Genomic DNA, 23,568 nt, shown 5'->3' on the forward strand with positions numbered 1-23,568 from the left:
ATCATAAGGATCAAAGTTCATAAAACCCCTTTTTCATAATATCTGAAACTTCTTTATTAAAAGTTAGATGAGAATCAACCCAAATTCCTAAATACTTTAATTTCTTTACTACCGAAATAGATTCAGTCACTTTTGTGTCCAGGGCAGGGGCCAACCATTGGCAGATCCATCTACTCCTCTTAGTGTGATATTCCAAAGTTCAAAAATGTGAAAAAAACAAATTTTCCATAACGTGTTGCAAAATGCTTCAAACAAAACAACATTAGAAACAAAGCCTTGTGCAGCTGAATGCATCCGTTTTCCTCTTCCTCCACACAATTTCGTATTTCACATCGGGCTTCGTCAGGAGGAAGAACTCAATCCGGGCAGAACAAACCGTCGGGTCTAACAGCTCATGGAGAGCAAGAGATCAATTGGCAGGTGGTGGCATGATGGTTTAATTACACCATTCAAAGATACTGTCACTGACAAATCATCCTTTACAAAAAATGATGGAAAATACGGAATGGTGGGCTCCTCCTCAACGTTAGTAGTTTTATTAACTCATTTGAATTAAGGGCTCCTTTTACAAAGGCACACTAGGGCCTTAACGCGCGGAATAGCATGTGCTAAAATGCCCCGTGTGCTAGCCGCTACCGCCTCCTTTTGAGCAGGCGGTAGATTTTTGGCTAGCGCGCATTAAAACCCGTAGCATACCTTTGTAAAAGAGCCTTAAGTGTTTTGATGATGATAAAAGTACAGAACATTTTCTGGGGAAACTGCAACTGTTTGACTTTAGAACTAGTGGTGGAATTCAGTGCCATATTTATAAAATGGAAAGGGTATTTGCATTGCAACAAGGTAATTATAATAAGTTTAAAAAGATTTGGGGGCCATTGACGATTTATTCTAGTGATCAGACATCTTAAACACCAGAATATTGGATAAGGTAAGGGGGGTGGGATTATGACGAATAATAATTGACAGTTGTTATTTATTGGTATATGGGTGGGAGGGGTGGGTTTCTTATATAATTATTTATTTGGAATAATACAAATAAGAATGTCAAGTGATGAATTAAGGTATTTCTGAATGACTGTTGTACACTTGTAATTTTTGAAAATGAATAAAGATTTAAAAAAAAAAAAAAAAAAAAAAGAACTAGTCTGATCAAAACAGCTTTATGCAAGCTATCCCCAGAAAAAGTTTTGCACTCTAATCATCATCATCAAGACACTTAATTCAAATGAGTTAATAAAACTACAAAAGTTGAGGAGGAGCACACCATTCCATATTTTCCGTCATTAATTACACCATTGCCAGTTGGGATGGTGGTAATTTTTTGACTGAGCAGCTTTCACATATTTAATTGAATGTTTAGTTTTTGCATTTGATCAGATCTTCTTATTTTTTGACATTCACCTGAAAGTGCCGAAGAGGTCCGAGCCGACTATCCAGTTAAATGGATGACTGTAAGGTGCTGGTCACCAATGTATTTTATTATCTGGTGTTTTGTTTGTTTTGTAGGTGTGTTTGATGTTGATCTGGATTGTATTTTATGTGCAATTTTATGTATTTGTATGTAAGTTTGTAACCCGCCCTGGATAAGGGCGGGATATAAATAAATAAACCAAATCAAACCTAATGTCACAAAATTTTGCATCCTGGTACCTAACTTTAGCTGACCTGTGCAGAATTTACCCCTTGGTGTATCAAGTGACTGTCTGGTGTCTCTGTCCTTCTACCTTCACACACTGACATGTTGCTGCAAATAATAATAATAATAATAATAACAGCTTATGTACCGCAATACTGTGAAGTTCTAAGCCGTGTACAAAGATTAAGCAAAGGTACAAATTGATTGACTTTAAGAGGGGAGGAAGAAAGAGGGTTAATAGGACAGGAAATCCATTTTTGAGGAGAGAGTGATCAATAGAACAAGTTAATCGCTTTAGAGGGGAGAGAGAAGAGAGGATCAGTTGTCTAGATACTTTAGGAACAGGTGTGTTTTCAGACGTTTCCTAAATTCCTCATAAGTAGTGGGCGAAAGCAATTGTTCTAGGTCTTTACCCCATGATGCTGCTTGGTGTCAGTATTATAGTCAGGAGTACTTCTGCGCTAGCTGCTGGTCCAGGCAGTTGGATAATTTTAGTTTTCTGTCTTGTCCCACAGAAAGAGAGGACTGAGAGGCTGGTTATCTCCCCTCTAAACCAGCTGCTGACCATGTTTGCTGGACCTCACAAGCTGGTGCAAAAGCGTTTTGACAAGCTCTTGGATTTCCACAACTGCACCGAGCGAGCAGAGAAACTGAAGGACAGGAGGACCATGGAGGAGCTGCAGTCAGCACGGAATAACTATGAGGCCCTGAATGCCCAGCTGCTGGATGAGCTGCCCAAATTCCACCAGTGCGCCAAGGAGCTGTTTGCTAATTGTGTGCGGAGCTACGCCGAGGCTCACTGTGACTTTGTCAAGCTTGCTTTGGAGGAACTTAAACCTTTACTCTTGGTGAGTGCATCTGAAGAGCTTTCTCGTGCCCAGAAAATTCTTGATTCCTTATGTTTTATCCTAGTGCTAAGGGATAATAAAGATCAAAGCTCTTTCCAGAAGATGGGGTGAGAATAGTGAGGACACATGTTCACCGTGCTGTGGTCTAGACAGTGGTTCCCAACCCTGTCCTGGAGGACCACCAGGCCAGTCGGGTTTTCAGGATAGCCCTAATGAATATGCATGGAGCAGGTTTGCATGCTTGGCACCTCCATTATATGCAGATCTCTCTCATGCATAATCATTAGGGCTATCCTGAAAACGCAACTGTCCTGGTGAAGAAGCTAAATGTTCTGACATTTAGGAGAATATTCCATGCATTTTATTAAAGGGTTTGGTTAATTTTTGTTGTTGTTGCTTTTCATTGCAATGTCTCCCTACCAAGAATTTTCTGAGGCTCAGCTTTTCTCCCCTGTAGTTTCCTGTTCCGTTCCCTACCAGAGAAGTCTTTTTATTGCACTGTATCAAATCTGTAAGAGCGGGACTGGCTGTGCTTAGTCATGAAGCTCAAAGATTAGTTTCGATAACAAGGGGAGTGGCAAAGGCAAGGGAAATAGAGGGCTGGAGATTGGGCAGAGGCTCTGGTGACACACTAAGTAGGCTTAACTTGGCAGAAGGACTAAAAGATCCTAATCTACTGACTCTACTTTGTGGTTTTGACCTAGCTTCTGAGCGTTGCCGGCAGAGAAGGAAATCTGATTGCAGTGTTCCAGGAGGAGCACAGCCAGGTGCTGCAGCAGCTCCAGGTGTTTACCTTCTTCCCAGAGTCCCTTCCAGCTGTCAAGAAGCCCTTTGAGAGAAAGAGTGTGGAGTATCAGTCTGCTAGGAGACCTTTCTTGGGCCCAGTGAGTACCCTTTGGCAATTTAATATAATAAAACCCTAAGCCACGCATGCGCACTCATACCCGTTTTCCGTGAGCTGTAGGGCCCAGCAGGCAACAGTGCGCATGCGCGCTTAGGATTCTGTTTCCGTGTAAGAACACTCGCACACCAGAAGGTGATGTTTTCTATAAATAAATTGCTTAGGAACATCTTTTCTAAAGTTCTTTGTGCTCCCTGCTCCCTTAATGTCTTTTCGGATTGTATTTTTAAGTTCAAAGACGTGGCGGAGGCTCCTCTCACGATCCCCGCCTGCGTCTCTGCGTCACGGGGATCGTGAGAGGAGCCACCGCGGCAACTTTAAACTTACTAATAATTCTGCCAAGGTTTTCGTCTAAGCACACTCGCTGACCTAAAGTTTTATGTTTTAAGTTCTGCCTTGCTCCCTGTTTTCCGTGCTGTTGTTCGGTCTGGCCTGCTCCCTGCTCGCCTTGCCGTAGTGTATTTTTTAGTTGAAAGACACGGCGGTGACTCCTCTCACAATCCCCGCCTGCGTCAGACTTCCAACGCAAGTGGGGATCATGAGAGGAGCCGCCGCCGTGCTTTCAACTAAAAAATACACTACGGCAAGGCGAACAGGGAGCAGGCCAAACCGAAGCTTCAGGGAAATGGAGGGAGAGGGAATTCTGCTTTGGCTTCTACACAGGGAAGTGGAGGGGAGGGGAAAAATGCTGCTGCACAGGGAAATTGAGGGGGAGGGAATTCTGCTTCGGCTTCTGCACAGGGAAGTGAGGGGAGGGGAAAAATGCTGCTGCACAGGTAAATGGAGGAGGAGGGAATGCTGCGGCTGCTGCACAGGGAAGTTGGGGGGAGGGAAAAAAATGCTACTGCACAGGTAAATGGAGGAGGAGGGAATGCTGCTTCGGCTTTTGCACAGGGAAGTGGGGAGGAGGGAAAAAATGCTGCTGCACAGGGAAATGGAGGGAGAGGGAATGCTGCAGCTGCTGCACAGGGAAGTAGGGAAGGAGATAGGAAGAAAGACACAGGGGCAGGGAGAGAGACAGAAAGACAGACAGACAAAGGAGGCCAGGAAATGAGACAGACAGAAAGAAAGACAGCGGGAGGGAGAGAGACAGAAAGAAAAAGACAGGGGTAGGGAGAGAGACAGAAAGAAAGACAGACATATATTCTAGCACCCGTTAGAGGCCTGGGAAGAGAAGCGCTGACCAAAAAGACTCCTTTGCCAGCTCCCCACTCACTCCGTAAGTTTTTTTTGCGGTCTGATCCTCCCATCCCTTCCCGACGACTGACCGGTTCACTTAGTCCTTTGCTTCCCCCCTTCCCTTCCCGCGGTCCCGACTACAAACCTGCCAACTCCAGCAGCGTCTGCAGCACTCTACACACGCTGCTTTGGGGCCTTCTACTGCCCTGATTTGCTCTGCCGCATCTCTGATGATGTCATCAGGGATGTGCCAGAGTAAATCAGGGCAGTAGAAGGCCCCAAAGCAGCGTGTGTAGAGTGCTGCAGACGCTGCTGGAATCAGCAGGTTTGTCGGGACCGCGGGAAGGGAAGGGGTAAGGGACTAAGGGAGCCGGCCAGACTGTGGGACGGGAAAGGGGGGGTAGGGGAAACGCTGCTGCTGCACAGAGAAGTGGTATGGGGGAGGGAAATGGAGGGGGAGGGAATGCTGTGGCTGCTGCACAGAGAAGTGGGGGGATCGAAATGCTGCTGCTGCACAGGGAATTAGGGTGGGGGAAATGCTGCTGCACAGGGAAATGGAGTGGGAGGGAATGCTGCTGTGGCTGCTGTACAGGGAAGTGGGGGGAGAGAAATGCTGCTGCATAGGAGACAGGGAGAGAGACAGATAGAAAGAAAGACAGACAGCGGGAGGATGGGAGACAGAAAGAAAAGAAGAAAGACACAGGGGCAGGGAGAGACACAGAAAGACAGACAGACAAAGGGGGCCAAAGAGAGAGACAGACAGAAAGAAAGACAGCGGGATGGAGAGAGAGACAGAAATAAAGACAGACAGACATATATTCTAGCACCTGTTAATGTAACGGGCTAAAATACTAGTATGAGTATAATTAATAATTAGTAATTAGTTTCTGGTATCCACCTGAAAAAACTGTTCCAGGCGGACCGCAGTTTCAAGACCTGGATGTTTCCCTGCTGGAAGCATTTACTACTACTAATCATTTCTATAATGCTACTAGACATACGCAGCGCTGTACATCAAAACATAAAAGTGACAGTCCCTGCTCAAAAGAGCTTATAATCTAGTCAAGACAGACATACATACTGGACAAGTTTTTTTTTATTATTATTATTTTTCATTATTACCTTTTAATTAATACTAGTAAAGATGTATTGTGCTTAGAGATATAATGTGATTGAGACAACTGGTCATCTCCCAGAGAATTACAGCAGTGAGTGGGTGACATGTAAGTCCTTAGATTTAATAGAGATTAAAAGCAAACAGTAAGCAGACATTTTCAGCAGTCTCTGGTGCCCCCTAGTGCTAACCCAAAGGAATACAGAAAAAAGATTGCTCATAGCAGATTTTGGTTATCGAGAGCTTCTATACCGCTACTAATGACTGGAGAGTCAATTCAGAGCGGTCTGCATGAGCCTGTGCAAAGGGGCTATAATACATGAGCTTCTGTAATACATTAGCTTCATCCTCATTGTCCCATCATGGCCTCACCCAGGATCAACACCAAAACTCAACAAGTGATGGATATTCAGAAGGAAAGCCAGGCCAGGGGTAGAAAGGTGTTTTCACAAATGCCAGTAACTGCTGCAGACCTCAAGTGATTCTTCATCTTCCGTATTATTCTCAGATTTCACATCTGCAGGCTTGCTTAAGTCACATCTTACCAAGGTTCTGTGTTAATTTGCAGCCCAGCTACACATTGCAGTCAGCTGATCATCGGAGTATCCTCTTGGCCAGGTATCCACCTGAAAAACTGTTCCAGGTAGACCGCAATTTCAATGCTGCGCAAGACCTGGATGTCTCCCTGCTGGAGGGAGACCTTGTTGGTGTGATCAAACAGCAGGACCCTATGGGAAGTCAGAATCGCTGGTTGATTGACAATGGAGGTAATGAATATTGCTAGTCAGAAATAGATCCTCAAGAGCCTCTGTGCCCATGAAGTGTGTCTTCTGGCATTAGTAAAAGGCTTATTTCTTAAGATCCTTGACTTACTAAATGAACTCTGCCCTTTGTCTTTACTCCAGTAACTTAGAATATTTTTGTCTCTCTGCTCAATGAATATTATTTTGACCTAGTTTGTTACTTGATCCCCTTCCTTTGCCCCCTCCTTTCATGTCTGACCTTTTGCATGTTTTGTCACTTTGTCCCATCTGTAGGGACCCCACTTGTATAAGTAAATGTGTCATGCAACATGCACAAATGATAGTATCCTATAAGTTGTGTACGTTGCATGGTGACATGCCTATGGCCTACCTATGTGCCACTCTCACAGCTATGTGCTAAGCGAATGTGGCAGGTACCTTAAAGAACTGCACTCAGCACTTAATCATATAAATGCCAATTAATCGGTGCCTCTGTGTGTGAATATAATATTCAATAAACCATGTGTGCACTTGTGGGTGTCAAGTTATAGGATGAGTGGCTAGTTTGTTTTCTCTAAATATAATTCTTTTCTCTCTTTCACAGTCACTAAAGGCTTTGTGTACAGCTCCTTCCTAAAACCCTACAACCCTCGCTGCAGTCATTCTGATGCCTCCACCGGAAGCCACTCCTCCAACGAGTCAGGGTATGGCGGGTCCTCTCCCAATTTCTCAAGGCAAAATAGCAACAGCACTTTGACCTTTAATCCCAACAATGCATCAGTGAGCTTCACCTCCGGATCATCTCTGAAATCCAATCAAGAATTTTCATCTTTACCAGACACTAGTTGTACAGATTCATGTGCCTCTCTAAAATCGGATTCTCCCATAGTGGTTGACTCCTCCAAACAAGGAAAGGAGATGAACACTCTCTCACAAACAAGGAGCTTGACTGATTCACTAGAGAAAGCAGATATTACTGATTCAGTCCTGACAACGAATCATGCACGCTCTTATCAGAGCCAATCAGAGACCGGGAGTAATTCCACCTTGCGAAGGAATGGGGAAAAGGGGCGAAACAGGAATCACGCCAGAGCTCCTAACCGGACTGAGCTTTTTCCAGTATGTGAACAAGACAGCAGTGAATCAGCAGGAAGCCAGGTAAATTCAGGGCCTCCAACCTACACCCAACTGCTCTTCTTCCCTGCAGGAGCTTGAGTAATGACGTATCAGTAGCTTTAAGTTAAGTACACTTGGATGATGCTTATCAAGTGTTTTAAATCCAAGGAAGGCATTGATAAAAAGTTCATGCTTGGCTGTATTGTATATCTTTAAAATAGACCTCAATGGCTTGGTTGTCTGTTAAAGTAAAGAGGGAAAGGAATTGGGATTTGATATACTGCTTGGACAAAGTATATTAAACTGTTTACAAACAGGTACTCGAGCATTTTCTGTCCTGGCAGGCTTACAGTCTATCTAATGTATCCAGGGCAGTGGAAGATTAAGGGACTTGCACAGGGTTACAAGGAGCAGTGCAGGATTTGAACCCACAACCTCAGGGTGCTGAGGCTTTAGCTCTAACCACTAGGCCACACTCTCCTCCACAAAAGCTGTATGGGAAGAGGGGGGGGGTTAAATATTATAGAATTAACAATTTAATTTTTGATGACTTAAGAGTCCTTACCTTTATTTCATGCTTCAAAGCCTTTAACATGAGAGCAAGTGCTAAAATGGTTTTCCATATTTGTCTTTAATGCTTAAATAGGGGTGGACATAAGCAGAGCAAAGCTGGGTACTTTTTAACGAAGGTCTTGTCTTAAATGCAAACTCTGCAGACCGGAGCTTGTAGTCAAGAACCAGCTTCTTATGTATTACGAGTGGCCAGACCTTAAAGGAATGTATTTCCATTTCTAAGTGGGCTTTATTCATATTAAGGGAGCCTTGTTTATGCTTAATAGGGCTCTTAATTTTATCGAGGCCTGTTGATGATGTGAAGCTAATGGCCGACCATCTTTCATCAGAATGGAGAGACAGATTTAGGCCTATGATTCATTGTTTTCAAAATATTTTCAGATCCTCAATGTTGGATGGTAAAATATAAAGACGGTGCCTTTATTTAAGAATTCCTAGGTACTATATACAGTATACATGCTCACCTCTAACCAAATTCCTACATGATGGCACTCTACATACTGGCTTCCCTGTCTACACACTCAGGTGCATAGAGTGCGGGGGAGGGGCACACCACCCCAGACACCATCTTCGCAGGGGCACCAGCACCTCTCCCCCTCTCTGCCCCCTCCCATACACTTCTTGAAATGTTTGCTGGCACAAGCAGCCTCTTCCACCCGCTGCTCATGCCAGCCTCGGCTCCCTTCTGAAACAAGCACACAACTCTCTAAGCTTTTTGCTGGACATTTTCTTGTTTGAAAAGCACACACTGGACACCAGCGTTTGTTACTTTTAGTGGCAAAAGCAGTTTTTAACTTCTGGTTAGTTATGTGCCCCTGTAGAAGCTGCACAAGCGAAACGCATTGGGCGCTGCTCCTAGGTGCATTTTCAATACCCTTATTCATGCTCATTTGGTCTACCTTTTGTTTTGTGCTCCACATTGGTTTCCCCGCAGACCCTGTGCCTTGCTGTTTGTATACCCTACTCTTCAGGCATCATGTCCAGGCAGTGCTGGAACTTCTCATTGACTCCAAAGACTGAAAGTACATTTCCTCAGAGAGACAGTCACTCAGCACAGCTCTTTATGGCCAACAGCAGTACCACTGTTCCCTCTAAGCTGAGCAGGAGTCCTCCACCCACAGTCTCACCAATAGAGGGTGCTGTTTTACTGTCACATTTTTCAATTGTGAGGGACAGGCAAGTTCTGCAGGACTCCAGGGAACATACCTGTCCTTAGCGACTGAAAATATTCCACCCCCTAGTGGTAGCAATGCAGCTGGAGGACACCTGCTCAGCTTAGAGGGACATTTTACAGCTGCCTTTTCTCTCTCCCAGGATCAAACACATTGTCACTATCGCATCTTGATCCTACTCCATTATGATAGGAAACAGATTCCAGTCTTGAGTCTCCCAATTTCTCTTTCAGGCTTTGCTTGGGACAGAAGCACAGAGCCAGGATGGAGTAAAGGGAGACTGCTCCTCTTGACTACCAGAGAAATCCCTGTTCTGATGTGGGGTGGAGAGAGGGATCAGGGTATAGTCTTGGGAGGATGTTTCTGAGCTTGCTTAGGCTCCGATTTGTCTTTCATGCCTGCCTAGGGCTAGACAACTATTGGCAGACAATCTGGAGATAATATCAAACGACAGAGTTTAGGAGACTTATTGCATGTTTGGAGTAAGCTCTTCCTTTGCCTCAGCTGACTTTCATTCCTTGTGGAATCTGTTTCTGATCCCAGCTAGTTAAATGCCCCTGAAGCAGCCTTGTTTGACGAAATGCATCGGGCACTGTTGCATGGAGCACCTTGAATAAATCTGATGTTATCTCCAGATTGTTTGCCGATTGTTTTGTTCCATGTTGGATTCTTTAGTGGATCATTTGCCTTATTGCTTTCTCACCTACTTAGGGCTATAGCTCACAGCTTTTACGGTCTGGGCATTACATGCTACTTCAGGTACTGGAGAGGAGAGGTGGGAGTAGGTGCAGGCTCAGGGCTTTCTTCTGTGCTTTATTGGAGGAAGCTGAGTAGAGGAGGAGTGGCAGTGGTTTGAGCAGCTGCCTCAACCCACTGAGGTTGCGAGTTCGATTCCCTTCAGCTCCTTGTGACTCTGGGCAAATCACTTAATATTTCATTGTCCCAGGAACAAAATAGGTATCTGTCTAAAAAATATGTAAACCGCTTTGATTATAACCACACAGAAAAAGCGGTATATCAAGTCCCCATACCCTTTTCCCTTTTTGTATTCTACATGTGAATTAAAGTTCATGGGGCCAAAGAAACAAATCAAGAAACCTTTATGTTTTCTTGTTTCTCACTGCCCATTTTTGAGTTGGAGATTGTATTTCATTTCTTCCTTAACAGTCCTTTGTTTTCAATCTCCTCCTCTAGTCTCTGCATACACTACCTAGGCGATTGCTGGAGAGGTGATTCCTTCAAAGTTACCATCAGAACTACTTGCTGGTGGCAGGAATTACTGCAGAAGCAGAATTCATCCTACTCAGGCCCAAACGCATCACCTCCAAGCACCTTCAGGCCCAGCTGTTCATGTCTGGTAGAGGCCCCAGTCCATGTTTATAGTTCACTTTTATTCAAAACGGATTACAACTAATACATGCACAATTAAAACACAAATACAAGTTTAAATGTTATTCAGACAACACATACATCTAAACCAGGGCTGCCCAAGTCCGATCCCCGAGATCTACTGGCAGGCCAGGTTTTCAGGATATCCACAACGAATATGCATGAGAGAGATTTGCCTGCACTGCCTTCTTGGTATGCAAATCTCTCTCATGCATGTTCATTGTGGATTTCCTGAAAACCTGGCCTGCCAGTAGATCTCAAGGACCGGACTTGGGCAGCCCTGAATTCTAAACAAAACAAATCAAAACCCCTCTAAGTCATACAACTGCCAAAATAGGACTAAGAAAGAGTCTTTTCAAGTTAGTCTTGCACCTAAGGCACATATTTCATCTGACAAACGAGATGTCTTTACAACAATTTTTTAAACTGACGTATGTCTTTCTGTTATCAAAAAAATACTGGGAGTTTATTCCACTGTTCCTTGTTTTTTCTAAATGTAAATTTTTATGAGAAGGAACAACCAGGGCAGATTGAACTGCAGAGCACAAATTTCTTGATGAAATATAAGGAACCAGACAGTCTTGTAAATATTTGGGTGACAATTGGCTCAAGATCAAATAAACCATCAATAATAGTTTATACTTCACACAAAATTCCATAGATAGCCTGTACATTGCAATAAAATGTGAAGTTACATGTTCACATTTATTAATTCCGCACAGTAGACATGCTGTTGAATTTTGTGCCACCTGCAAGGCACACAGGCCTGAAGATGGTAATCTCAGAAATATTGTAGTACAGTAATCAAGTTCAGTTAATTCAACAGATTGAACGACTCACTTGACATCATATCTAGAGAGATGTAACTGAAGCACTTTAAGTACTTTACAACTTGAAGTACATTTTCTTGGCAACATACTTGAGAGAGATTGAAAAGATAACTGAGGATCTAGTATTACTCCTAAATAACCCACCTCACTAGAAAAATGCATTAGTGTCTTTAGAACACTAATGCATTAATGCACTAATGCCAGCAGTAGCCTCAATCTCTATATCTCTCAAAGCAAGCATAATTTTTGTCTTCAAGACATAAGAACATAAGAATTTGCCGCTGCTGGGTCAAACCAGTGGTCCATCGTGCCCAGCAGTCCGCTCTCGTGGTGGCCCCCAGATCAAAGACCAGTGCCCTGAGACCAGCCCTACCTACGCTCCGGTTCAATAGGAACTTGTCTAACTTTGTCTTAAATTCTTGGAGGGTGTTTCCCCTATAACAGCCTCCGGAATAGCATTCCAGTTTTCCACCACTCTCTGGGTGAAGAAGAACTTCCTTATGTTTGTACGGAATCTATCCCCTTTTAACTTTAGAGAGTACCCTCTCGTTCTCCCTTCCTTGGAGAGGGTGAACAACCTGTCTTTAACTACTAAGTCTATTCCCTTCAGTATCTTGAATGTTTCTATCATGTCCCTCTCAGTTTCATCTTTTCAAGGGAAAAGAGGCCCAGTTTCTCTAATCTCTCACTGTATGGCAACTCCTCCAGCCCCTTAACCATTTTAGTTGCTCTTCTCTGGATCCTTTCGAGTAGTACCGTGTCTTTCTTCATGTACGGCAACCAGTGCTGAACACAGTATTCCAGGTGAGGGCGTACCATGGCCTGGTACAGCGGCATGATAACTTTCTCCGATCTGTTCATGATCCCCTTCTTAATTATTCCCAGCATTCTGTTCGCCCTTTTCGATGCCGCTGCACATTTCGCAGATGGCTTCATCGACTTGTCGACCAGTACTCCCAAGTCTCTTTCCTAGGGGGTCTCTCCAAGTACCGCCCCGGATATTCTGTATTTGTGTATAAGATTTTTGTTACCGACATGCATCACCCTACACTTATCCACGTTGAACCTCATCTGCCATGTCAGGGCCCATTTCTCGAGTGTGTTTATGTCGCGTTGCAAATGTTCACAGTCCTCCTGCGTCTTCACTACTCTGAATAACTTTGTATCGTCCACAAATTTAATCACCTCACTTGTTGTACTAATTTCCAGATCATTTATAAATATGTTGAAGACCACGGGCCCAAGCATCGAACCCTGCGGCATTCCACTGGTGACACTTTTCCAGTACGAGTATTGTCCATTTACTCCCACTCTCTGTTTCCTATCCGCCAGCCAATTTTTAATCCACATATTTCACCCTTGATTCCATAGCTCGCAATTTTTCGAAGTAGTCATTCATGCGGAACCTTGTCGAAAACCTTCTGAAAATCCAGATATACAATGTCGACCGAGTCACCCTTGTCTATCTGTCTGTTTACTCCCTCAAAGAAGTGCAGCAAGTTCGTCAAGCAAGATGTTCCTCTGCTGAAGCCATGCTGGCTGGTCCTTATCAGATCATGTCCATCAAAGTGCTCAATGATGCCTCTACCATCTTTCCCGGTACCGAGGTCAGACTCACTGGTCTGTAGTTTCCTGGATCACCCCTCGCACCTTTCTTGAAGATCGATGTAACATTCGCCACCTTCCAGTCTTCCGGAACCTTTCCGATTTGATTGACAGATTGGCTATCAGTTTAAGCAGTTCAGCTATAGTCCCTTTCAGTTCCTTTATTACCCTCGGATGGATGCCATCTGGTCCTGGGGATTTATAATTTTAAAACCTATCAATCTGCCGTCATACATCCAAGATATCATTCAGTCTATGTACCACCTGCACTAAAGATCCTTTAGTGGAGAAGAAAAATTGTATGTCATTGGTAGATAGCCTATATGAGCCTATATGACAAACCTCGTTTTATTTATTTATTCAGTTTTCTTTACTGTTCTCCCAGGAAAGCTCAGAAAAGTTTACATGAATTTATTCAGGTACTCAAGCATTTTTCCCTGTCTGTCCCAGCTCACAGTCTAGCTAATGTACCTGGGGCAATGGGGGAAGATTAAGTGACTTGCCCAGGGTCACAAGGAGCAGTGTGGGTTTGAACCCACAACCCCAGGGTGCTGAGGCTGTAGCTTTAACCACTGCTCCACACTCTCCCCTGTTTTTACATCAGTCTACATAAGGGAAGCAGGTACAGGTTAAATAAGACTGCTGATAATGCAGAACCTTGCAGAACACCTGTTCCAATTTCCCTACATTTTGAGAAACTTCCTCCCACACATACTTCCTGTGCTCTTCCTTTCAAAAAGGACTGAACCCAATGTAGAATTGTTCCTCACAGTCTACAATCAAAAGGTCTCCTCAACAGGATATTGTGATTTAACGTATCAAATGCTGCATAAAAATCAAGGATCACCATTAAATATGTTGTGGCTTGATCAAATCCACAGTAAAGTTCATCCAATGTGACTACCAGCAATGGCTCTGTAATAAGCACTTTACGAAAGGTGTACTGATGCACATCCAATACATTACATTGCTGCAAATGCTCCTCTAACTAATGATATACAACTTTTTCAACCAAAACATAAGAACATAAGAATAGCCAATGACCCATCAGGCCCAGTAGCCCGTTCACATGGTGGACTAGTACCTGGCCCAACCCAAGGAGTAGCAATATTCCATGCTACCAATACAGGGCAAGCAGTAGCTTCCCCCATGTCTTTCTCAATAACAGACTATGGACTTTTCCTCCAGGAAATTGTCCAAACCTTTCTTAAAACCAGCTACGCTATCCACTTACCACATCCTCTGGCAACGCGTTCCAGAGCTTAACTATTCTCTGAGTGAAATAAAATTTCCTCCAATTGGTTTTAAAAGTATTTCCCTGTAACTTAATTGAGTCTCCCCTAGTCTTTGTAATTTTTTACGGATCGAAAAATTGATCCACTTGTACCCATTCTACTCCACTCAGGATTTTGTAGACTTCAATCATATCTCCCCTTAGCCATCTCTTTTCCAAGCTGAAGAGCCCTAACCTTTTTAGGCTTTCCTCATATGAGAGGAGTTCCATCCCCTTTACCATCTTGATCGCTCTTCTTTGAACCTTTTCTAGTGCCACTATATTTTTCTTGAGATAAAGAGACCAGAATTGAACGCAATACTCCAGGTGAGGTCACACCATGGAGCAATACAGGTGCATTATGACATTCTTAGTCTTCACCATCCCTTTTTTAATAATTCCCAGCATCCTGTTTGCTTTTTTGGCCGCCGCCACACATTAAGAACATAAGAACATAAGAAGTTGCCTCCACTGGGTCAGACCGAGGTCCATCTCGCCCAGCGGTCCGCTCCCGCGGCGGCCCATCAGGTCTGCGACCTGTGAAGTGGTTTCTGTCCACTTCTATAACCTACCTCAAGTTATATCTGTACCCTTCAATCCCCCTATCCTCCAGGAACCTATCTAAACCCTCCTTGAACCCCTGTACAGAGTTCTGGCCTATCACATCCTCCGGAAGCGCATTCCATGTGTCCACCACCCTCTGAGTAAAAAAGAACTTCCTAGCATTTGTTCTAAACCTGTCCCCTTTCAATTTCTCCGAGTGACCCCTAGTTCTTGTGGCTCCCCGCAGTTTGAAGAATCTATCCTTATTCACTTTCTCTATGCCCTTAAGGATTTTGAAGGTTTCTATCATGTCCCCTCTAAGTCTCCTCTTCTCCAGGGAGAACAGCCCCAGCATTTTTAACCTGTCGGCGTATGCAAAATTTTCCATACCTTTTATCAGTTTAGTCGCCCTCCTCTGTACTCCCTCGAGTATCGCCATGTCCTTCTTGAGGTACGGCGACCAGTATTGAACACAGTACTCCAGGTGCGGGCGCACCATTGCGCGATACAGCGGCATGATGACTTCCTTCGTCCTGGTTGTGATACCCATTGGGCGGAAGGTTTCATCATATTGTCTACAATGATACCCAGATCCTTTTCTTGGGCGCTAACCCCCAAGGTGGACCCTAGCATCCAGTAATTGTGATTCATGTTATTCTTCCCAATGTGCATCACTTTGCATTTGTCCACATTAAATTTCATCTGCCACTTGGATGCCCAGCTTTGGTCTTTTTTTTTTAGTTAGTGATCATGTAAGATTGATTAACTGAAGCATGGAATAGAACTGGCATAATTTATAGGCTTAAATATCCTTTGCCTTGCTTGTTCTCCCACTGTCTTCTCTCATCTGCTCTCACATGTTCCCACGAGCTGCTCCTCACCCTGTCATCGTACATTGGAATGTATAAAATGATTCTTTTCTTTCAGTTCTACACTGACTTAAATATCTGCTATTCCATTTTCTATGGGGTGTGGTATTATTTCTTTCTCATTATTTACCTGCCAAGACATCACATTTCTAAATAATATTCTAATCCAGCGTCATTAATACTATATAATTAAGTATAAACGTGATAGGGCGTATTTTGACTGGCCTCAGCCCACATGGTGTCTTGTGATGCCTGTGGCTGAGTCTTGACATATTCACCAGTTTGTGAAGTGGTACATAAAAACAAGAATTGCCTCACTGGGTCAGACCAAAGGCCCGGGATTCTGTTTCCAGTAGTGGCCTGGAACCCTTCCCCCCCAAAAAAAAGTAGCCAGATTTCACGCTACTTGCTCCAGGGATAAGCAGTAGCTGTTCTCAGGCTACCTTAATAACTGTTTATGGACTTTTCCTTCAGGAACTTGTCCAAACCTTATCTAAATATAATTACTTGTCATTTTCTCTGGCAATGAATTCCAGTGTTAGAAGTGTTAAAGTGGATTGTTTAGTTTTGACTATTTTCCTCATTTTATCATAGTCTTCCTTTTCAAAGTTAAGGGCAAATCCAAATTTTTTTTACCGTCCCCCATCCAGTTATTAAATCAAGTTAATCACATTATGAGCACTATTGCCAAGTGACCCCCAACACCATTACAACTCATATCAAATCTTGCATTCCACCAAGGAGTCTGTCTCAATTTGTTCCCTCTTTCTGCTCCTGAATCAGCTGCCCTGTGAAGCAGTCATTGATTTCATGTAAAACCTTTACCTCCCTAGTAGGTCCTGACATGACATTTACCCAGTTAGTATTAGGGTAATTGAAGTCAAAGTGTTTGGATCTGGCTCACACCTTTCTCCGTAGTAATAGCTCAAGGTGAATTACATTCAGGTACACAAGGTGTTTCCCTGTCCCTGAAGGGCTTACAATCTAATGGCCCCTTTTATCAAGCGGCACTAGAGGTTTTTAGCATGGGCCAGTGCGGTAAACGCTCCAGTGCTCAAGAATTCCACCCCGGTTCAGATGGACACAAAGGTTGAAATAATAGGAGTAATATTGGACCAAAATTTAACTTACCTCTTCCTCTTTTTATTTTATATTTTTATCTCAATATATTTTTTTATCACCCATTGTCTCTTCCCTCTTGTCCTGTTAGTCTCATTGGTTCCGCAACATCCCCTTTACTGCAAATGTTAATAAACTGTATATAAATATGTTATTTCTTAATGATTATAAACTGTCTAGATCAGTGGTCTCAAACTCAAACCCTTTGTGGGGCCACATTTTGGTACTTGGATGAAAAAAATAGTTAATATCTTATTAAAGAAACTAGTCTTTAAGCCCGTTACATTAACGGGTGCTAGAATAGATGTCTGTCTGGTTATTTTTTCTTTGTCTCTTTCTCCTTGGCCGCTGTCTTTCTATCTGGGTTGGGTTTTTTTTTTCTCTCTCTCTCCTTGGACGCTGTCTGTCTGTCTTTCTTTCTGTCTGTCTCCTTGGCCCTCTGTCTGCCTGTCATTCTTTCTTTCTCTCTCTGTCCTTGGCCGCTAGCTGTTTGTATGTTTTTCTTTGCCTCTCTCTCCTTGGCTGCTGGTTGTCTGTCTTTTTTCTGTCTGTCTCTCTGGCCCCGTCTGTCTTTTTTTTGTCTGTTTCTCTCCCTGGCCCCCTTTCTTTCTGTCTGTCTCTCTCCCTGGCCCCCTTTCTTTCTTTCTGTCTGTCTCTCTCCCTGGCCCCCCTTTCTCTCTGTCTGTATGTCTCTCTGTCTTTCTCCCTGGCTGCTGTATTTTTCTATTGTGCCATGCCTGACTGTCTCTCCATGGCCCCCTCTTTCTCCCCCCACAGAGCAAATTGGTGGTTGGGTTTTAGAATCTGGGGATCCTAGGTCACGTATTCCTTCCTCCTGCCCAAGTGTTCTTGCTTAGGTTTTGTTTTGGTTTTTTTTGGGGGGGGGTTGTTTATGTTTTTTTATACATGGTGAATCCTGCCACAGGTAAAAATACCTCGGCCCGCTCAAGAGATGTAAAAAGCACTCACCTTTAATTTGAGTTGTCATCTCTCTCCAGCATTGCACCTTCTGAAACTTTATGTTTTTGTTATTAATTGGAGCTGCGTAGGCGGAAGGCCCATTGAGCGAGGCCATATCTATTGTTGTTGTCACGGCTCAGTCTCATCTCTCCCCTCGCCGTTGCCGTTGCCGTGTTGTCTGCAACTCCGGTGAGTTTGCGAGAGCTGGGTACCGGCTCGAGCGCTGTGTTGGGGGGGGGGGGGGTAGGCAAGCACGGGGACTGGGTTGCGCGCTTTCATGCTCAGTAGAAGGATTACGTCACCCCTGCCGCGGCTTCTGTGGTGCCTGAGCTGTAGGGGCAAGGGGCCGGCTTGAGCTATGGGGTCCTGCCGAGGATGACAGCACAGCTGGGGTAGGGTGCCGAGCTGTGAGTTTGGGGCCGTTTCTGGTCTAAGTTTATTTTTAAGGTGCCACGGCGGCTCCTCTAGGGAACGATTGCGGTGGCGGCGACGAAATACATTAAGGGAGCACTCTGTGATTTTCTTTGTATGGCAAGACTGTCAGTTGTCCAATGTCAGGCTTTATCCTTCAGACGCCAAGAGCAATACATTAAGGGAGCACTGGTATGCTGTGTGATTTTCTTTGTATGGCAAGACTCTCGCGCATGCGCACTCCTACCTGCGGTGCCCTACAGCTCACAGAAAATGGGTGCACGCAGGTGGGAGTGCGCATGCGCGGCTTAAGGTTTTATTAAATTAGATGACAATTTTGCATGAGGTAAAACTCTTTATAGTTTATAAAACTTTCCTTTAACAGTTAAAAGGAAAGATATATAAACCTATAAAGAGTTTTACCTTATACAAAATTGTCATTTCTTTAATAGGACATTTACTATTTTTTCTGCAGCCCTCACATTTAAAGTTTAATATCATTTCTTTCTCAAAACTGACACATTTCAATCACTATATTGAAAATAAAATCATTTTCCCTACCTTTGTTGGCTGGTGACTTTATTTTTCTGTGCTTTTAACTATGTTTCCAGGGCCTTCCTGTCCTTTGACTGTTTTTCTCTCCATCTTCACTTTCTGCCTTGCATCCATCTTTCCTTATGAGATGGCGGGGGTGTCACTAGTGAAAACTAGAAGAAGTCAGAAATTGCTTTGATAAATAATATATGAACTGACTTCGCATTCAACACAAACCTGTCTATGAAGTGTAATCAATATGTTTTAAGTTGCTCAGAAATGTGAAACTCAACAAGGGGGGAATGCACCCCCCTAGAAAGGGAACAGAGTTTACCTCCCAGTCATTGCAACTGTTTCTGTAGAGATCACACTTCAAGCCAGGATGTTGGTTAATAAAGATTGTTACAGTCCTTGAAATGATATAAAGTATAGGATTTTCTCCTTTCTTCTTATACTTGTTTTATACTTGTCAGAACATCACTTATGCATGATTAATAGAATCATAACTTAGCTCAATGAGGGGTTTGGGGTCCCGACGCGGCCCCGTTTCGTGTCCTTCGTCAGGAGACCCACTCACGATTGCTGGAAAACTGGCTGTAGTCTTTTAAACTTCAGTTATGTTAAAGTTAGTGATATGACAACATTTCTGCAATACAAAAGTCATTTACAACATCGGGTGTGAGTAAAAATCCATAACCACACCTCAATGAAAAGTATTACTTTTTAAGGCTAAACTAGAGGAGGGAATGCACAAAATACATACCAAAACTGAAAAGCTCTCACACCACAAAGTGTATTCAAACTGCCAGAAAGGACACAGCAGTACACTCCCGATTTAAATAGAGAGAAGGGGGAGGGGTTTGATGACATCATCAAGTGGCTGATGCAATAGTCAAAACTGTAAAGAAAAGCTGTAAAGCAGGAAAACTGTAAAATGCTGTAAAAAATAAATAATAAATAATAATACAAAAATAATACAATGATCTGCAATGTTGCCACCTGGCCAAGGAACAAAATAATATTGAAAGTCATAGAAACGCAATCCACTCCATCTCGCTGTTCAGTCCATGTGGGTGCAAGGTGTTGAGAATAAAAATCTTTATTAACCAACATCCTGGCTTGAAGTGTGATCTCTACAGAAACGGTTGCAATGACTGGGAGGTAAACTCTGTTCCCTTTCTAGGGGGGTGCATTCCCCCCTTGTTGAGTTTCACATTTCTGAGCAACTTAAAACATATTGATTACACTTCATAGACAGGTTTGTGTTGAATGCGAAGTCAGTTCATATATTTTGCATCCATCTTTGGCATTAACTTAATATTCAATTTTTCTGCTTTCTTTTTAAAATCTACGTTTCCATGTCTTACCTTCCTTTCCTATCTCTCTCTTCCGTCCTATTTCCATGGTCTGACATCCTTTCTCTCCCCCCCCCTTCTTCCTTTCCTCTGGTCTGGTATCTGTCTCCTTCCCTCCCCCCATGCCCTGGCATCTTTCCCTCCCCCTCCATGGTCTGGTATCTCCTTTCCTTTCCTTCCCTCCCTCCCTTGAACTTGGCATCTCTTGTTCCTCTCCTCTCCCTTGTCTTCCTTCTCCTTCCTTCCCTCTCTTTCCCCAATTGGATGCAGCAGCAACAGAAGCAGCATTTCCCTTCCCCCTTTCCTGTGCAGCAGAAGCATTTCTCTTCCCCTTTTCCTCCCCCTCCCTTTCCCTGTGCAGCAGCAGCAGCATTTCCCTTCCCCCTTTCCTGTACAGCAGAGGCATTTATCTTCCCCCTTCCCTCCCTCTCCTTTTCCCTGTGCAGCGGCATCAGCATTTTCCTAGGGTTCCCCTTTCCTATGCAGCAGAAGCATTTCTCTTTCCCCTCCCCTTCCATTCCCTCCCCTGCCATTCCTCTGCAAGACTTCTTCACGTTGTCTGTATAATTGGCTGTACTGTAAGAAATCACTCATTCAAAGAGGCAAGAATTTGACAGTAAAGGACTTCTCTGGGCAATGTTATAAATTAATCAGAGAAGTCCTTTGAAATATTGATCCAGTAGAGGCAGCCACTGCACAAGCTTTTCCAGATGATGTCAGAGTTCAAGGCCTGAGGTTCACTAGCTAAACCGAATACCGTATCAAGCATAATGAAGGTTACCACCCAAACCCATCATGGCATATGGAATTAAATCCTTGCAAAAGGGGGATTGGAAGTAATTCAGTTTGATGATTTTGTTAAATATTTGGCAAAAAAGGCAGTAATTTGACAAGCATCATGCTTGAATTAACTCTCATGAGGGGGTAACTTACATTTATGACCTAGTTGTACACATAAATCATTAGCATAATGACATAGTGGTGCATATCTTACAGTGTACAGCAGTGTTCCCTCTAAGCGGGCGGGTGTTGTGAGCAAACTTTTTTCACTGTGAGCTAAAAATATCGGGCGCCAGCAAGTTATGAGCCAAATAAATATGTTGCTTTCTACCACAGAACTTCCTTACGTTTGTATGGAATCTATCCCCTTTCAACTTTAGAGAGTGCCCTCTCGTTCTCCCTGCCTTAGCTACTAAGTCTATTCCCTTCAGTACCTTGAATGTTTCTATCATGTCCCCTCTCAATCTCCTCTGCTCAAGGGAGAAGAGGCCCAGTTTCTCTAATCTTTCGCTGTACGGCAACTCCTCCAGCCCCTTAACCATTTTAGTTGCTCTTCTCTGGATCCTTTCGAGTAGTACCGTGTCCTTCTTAAAGTACCAGTGCTGGACGCAGTACTCCAGGTGAGGGCGTACCATGGCCCGGTACAGCAGCATGATAACCTTCTCTGTCTCTTCAGTCCAGCATCTGCCCCTTCCATTCACTGTCTGTCTTTCCCTGCCATCTCTCCTCCTGCCCCCCCCCCACCCCCCAATTTGGTCTAGCATCCATCATCTTCCTTCTGTTCCCCTCATGGTCTGGCATCTCTATCCTTCCCTCCCCCCTGTGGTTTTTAGCATATCTCTCTTCTCATTTCCTCCACTCAGATCTGATCATTCTCTGCTCTCTCTTCCCTTTTCTTCTCTGGTCTTCCTTCTCTATTTTCTGCCTCCATCTAAATTAAATTCTTTCTTACTATTTAGTCCCGTTTCCCTCTTTTCACTGTGTCTACACACAGCTTGTCACCCCTTTCCCTCACCCCTCCATTATCTTACTATTTTCTTCCCCCTTTATTTATCTCCTCCTTCCATCCAGTATGTGTTCTTTCCCCACTTCCATTCAGCATCTGCTCTCCCTTCTCAACTGACATCCATCTGCCTTCTGCTCTCTCTCCCTTCTTCTCACTTCCATCATCTGTCCCCTTCTCTCTCTCTCTCATCTCCTCCATTCCATCATCTGCCCCTTCTCTCTCTCTCTCTCTCTCCCCCCCCCCCCCAACTTCCATCATCTGCCCCCCTTCCCCTCACCTTTGTGGGTCACTTTCTTTCCCCTGAGGGTGGCTCATGTCACAGGGGAAGCTTTGGCCGAGCAGAACCGCTTGATTTACAGTGGAACTTACTTGATTGATGTCGATGCTGGGGCCCGTTGCCGTTTGAAGGAAAAAAAAAAAGGTGGAAAAAAGGAACCTGTAAAGGCGAGAGGAAGGGAAACGTCCAGGACAGCTGCTTTTTGCCCTCCTTCAGCGGCCCAAGAGTTCAGACCAGCAGCGGCAGCTCTGTATGCTTTTAACTTCGGCACAGAGCTGCCCCTAATCAATAGTTTAGCGCGGTTTCATGAGGCAGCCTCGGGGCCTTTGATAGCCGGCCCGCTTCGATGATGCAATGTGGGCCGGCCTAGCAAAGGCCCCGAGGCTGCCTTATGAAACCGCGCTAAACTATTGATTAGGGGCAGCTCTGTGCCGAAGTTAAAAGCATACACAGCTGCCGCTGCTGGTCTGGAGGTGCGGAGACAAGGCAGGAGGCAAACGCGGTGGAAGGCAGGAGTCCCGGCGAAGGCAGGAGTCCCGGCACAGCGACTGCAACAGGAAGTTGCAAGTCAGCTGACGCCGGCCTTTCGTTGCGGTGGGGACCGAATCCTTCGCGGACCGGCAAGATTTTGTTTGCGGACCGGCGGTTGAAGAACTGTGCTCTACACTGTGTGCGCTGTGACGAGAAACTTGTGCGCTGCGAGGTAATATTTTGTGCGCCAGCGCACCCCAGCACAGCTTAGCGGGAACACTGAATATCTTGTAGATGGGTCTTAAAAGCAGAGTCAGAGCGACAGCTGAGTTGGATTCACACTTATAAGCGTAACTGATAGAAAAAGGGGATGGGGGTTTGATATAATAATAATAACAGATTCAGAACCAATGCTAGGAAGTTCTTCTTCACCCAAAGGGTGGTGGACATCTGGAATGCGCTTCCGGAGGGTATAATAGGACAGAGTACGGTATTGGGGTTCAAGAAGGGATTAGATAACTTCCTGAAGGAAAAGGGGATAGAAGGGTATAGATAGAGGATCCTGAAGGGTATAGAAAAGGTAGACAGGGACAGATTTTTCAGATTATGGGGAACCACAAGTACAAGGGGACACTCGGAGAAATTAAAAGGGGACAGATTTAGAACAAATGCCAGAAAGTTCTTTTTCACCCAGAGGGTGGTGGATACATGGATCGCGCTTCCGGAGGCTATGATAGGCCGGAGCACGTTACAAGGCTTCAAAGAAGGTTTGGATAGGTTCCTAGAGGATAAAGGAATTGAGGGGTACAGATAGGAGTAGAGGTAGGTTATAGGGATAGTCTGGGACCACTGCTCAGGCAATGG

General features: G+C 44.2%; 1 protein-coding gene across 10 annotated transcripts in view; it reads left to right on the forward strand.

Moving 5' to 3' along the window:
• Nucleotides 1-23,568, forward strand: part of DNMBP (dynamin binding protein) — a 195,394-nt gene that overhangs the window by 168,707 nt on the left and 3,119 nt on the right. For all 10 annotated transcript variants that reach the window (XM_033941301.1, XM_033941298.1, XM_033941300.1 and 7 more), the window contains 4 exons: nt 2,152-2,484; nt 3,189-3,368; nt 6,247-6,445; nt 7,026-7,579. In XM_033941301.1, coding sequence (XP_033797192.1) covers nt 2,152-2,484; nt 3,189-3,368; nt 6,247-6,445; nt 7,026-7,579 — 1,266 coding nt within the window. The remainder of the gene's footprint in view (nt 1-2,151; nt 2,485-3,188; nt 3,369-6,246; nt 6,446-7,025; nt 7,580-23,568) is intronic.

The sequence above is a fragment of the Geotrypetes seraphini genome, chromosome 4 (genome assembly GCF_902459505.1).
Source record: "Geotrypetes seraphini chromosome 4, aGeoSer1.1, whole genome shotgun sequence".
Lineage (NCBI taxonomy): Eukaryota > Metazoa > Chordata > Amphibia > Gymnophiona > Dermophiidae > Geotrypetes > Geotrypetes seraphini.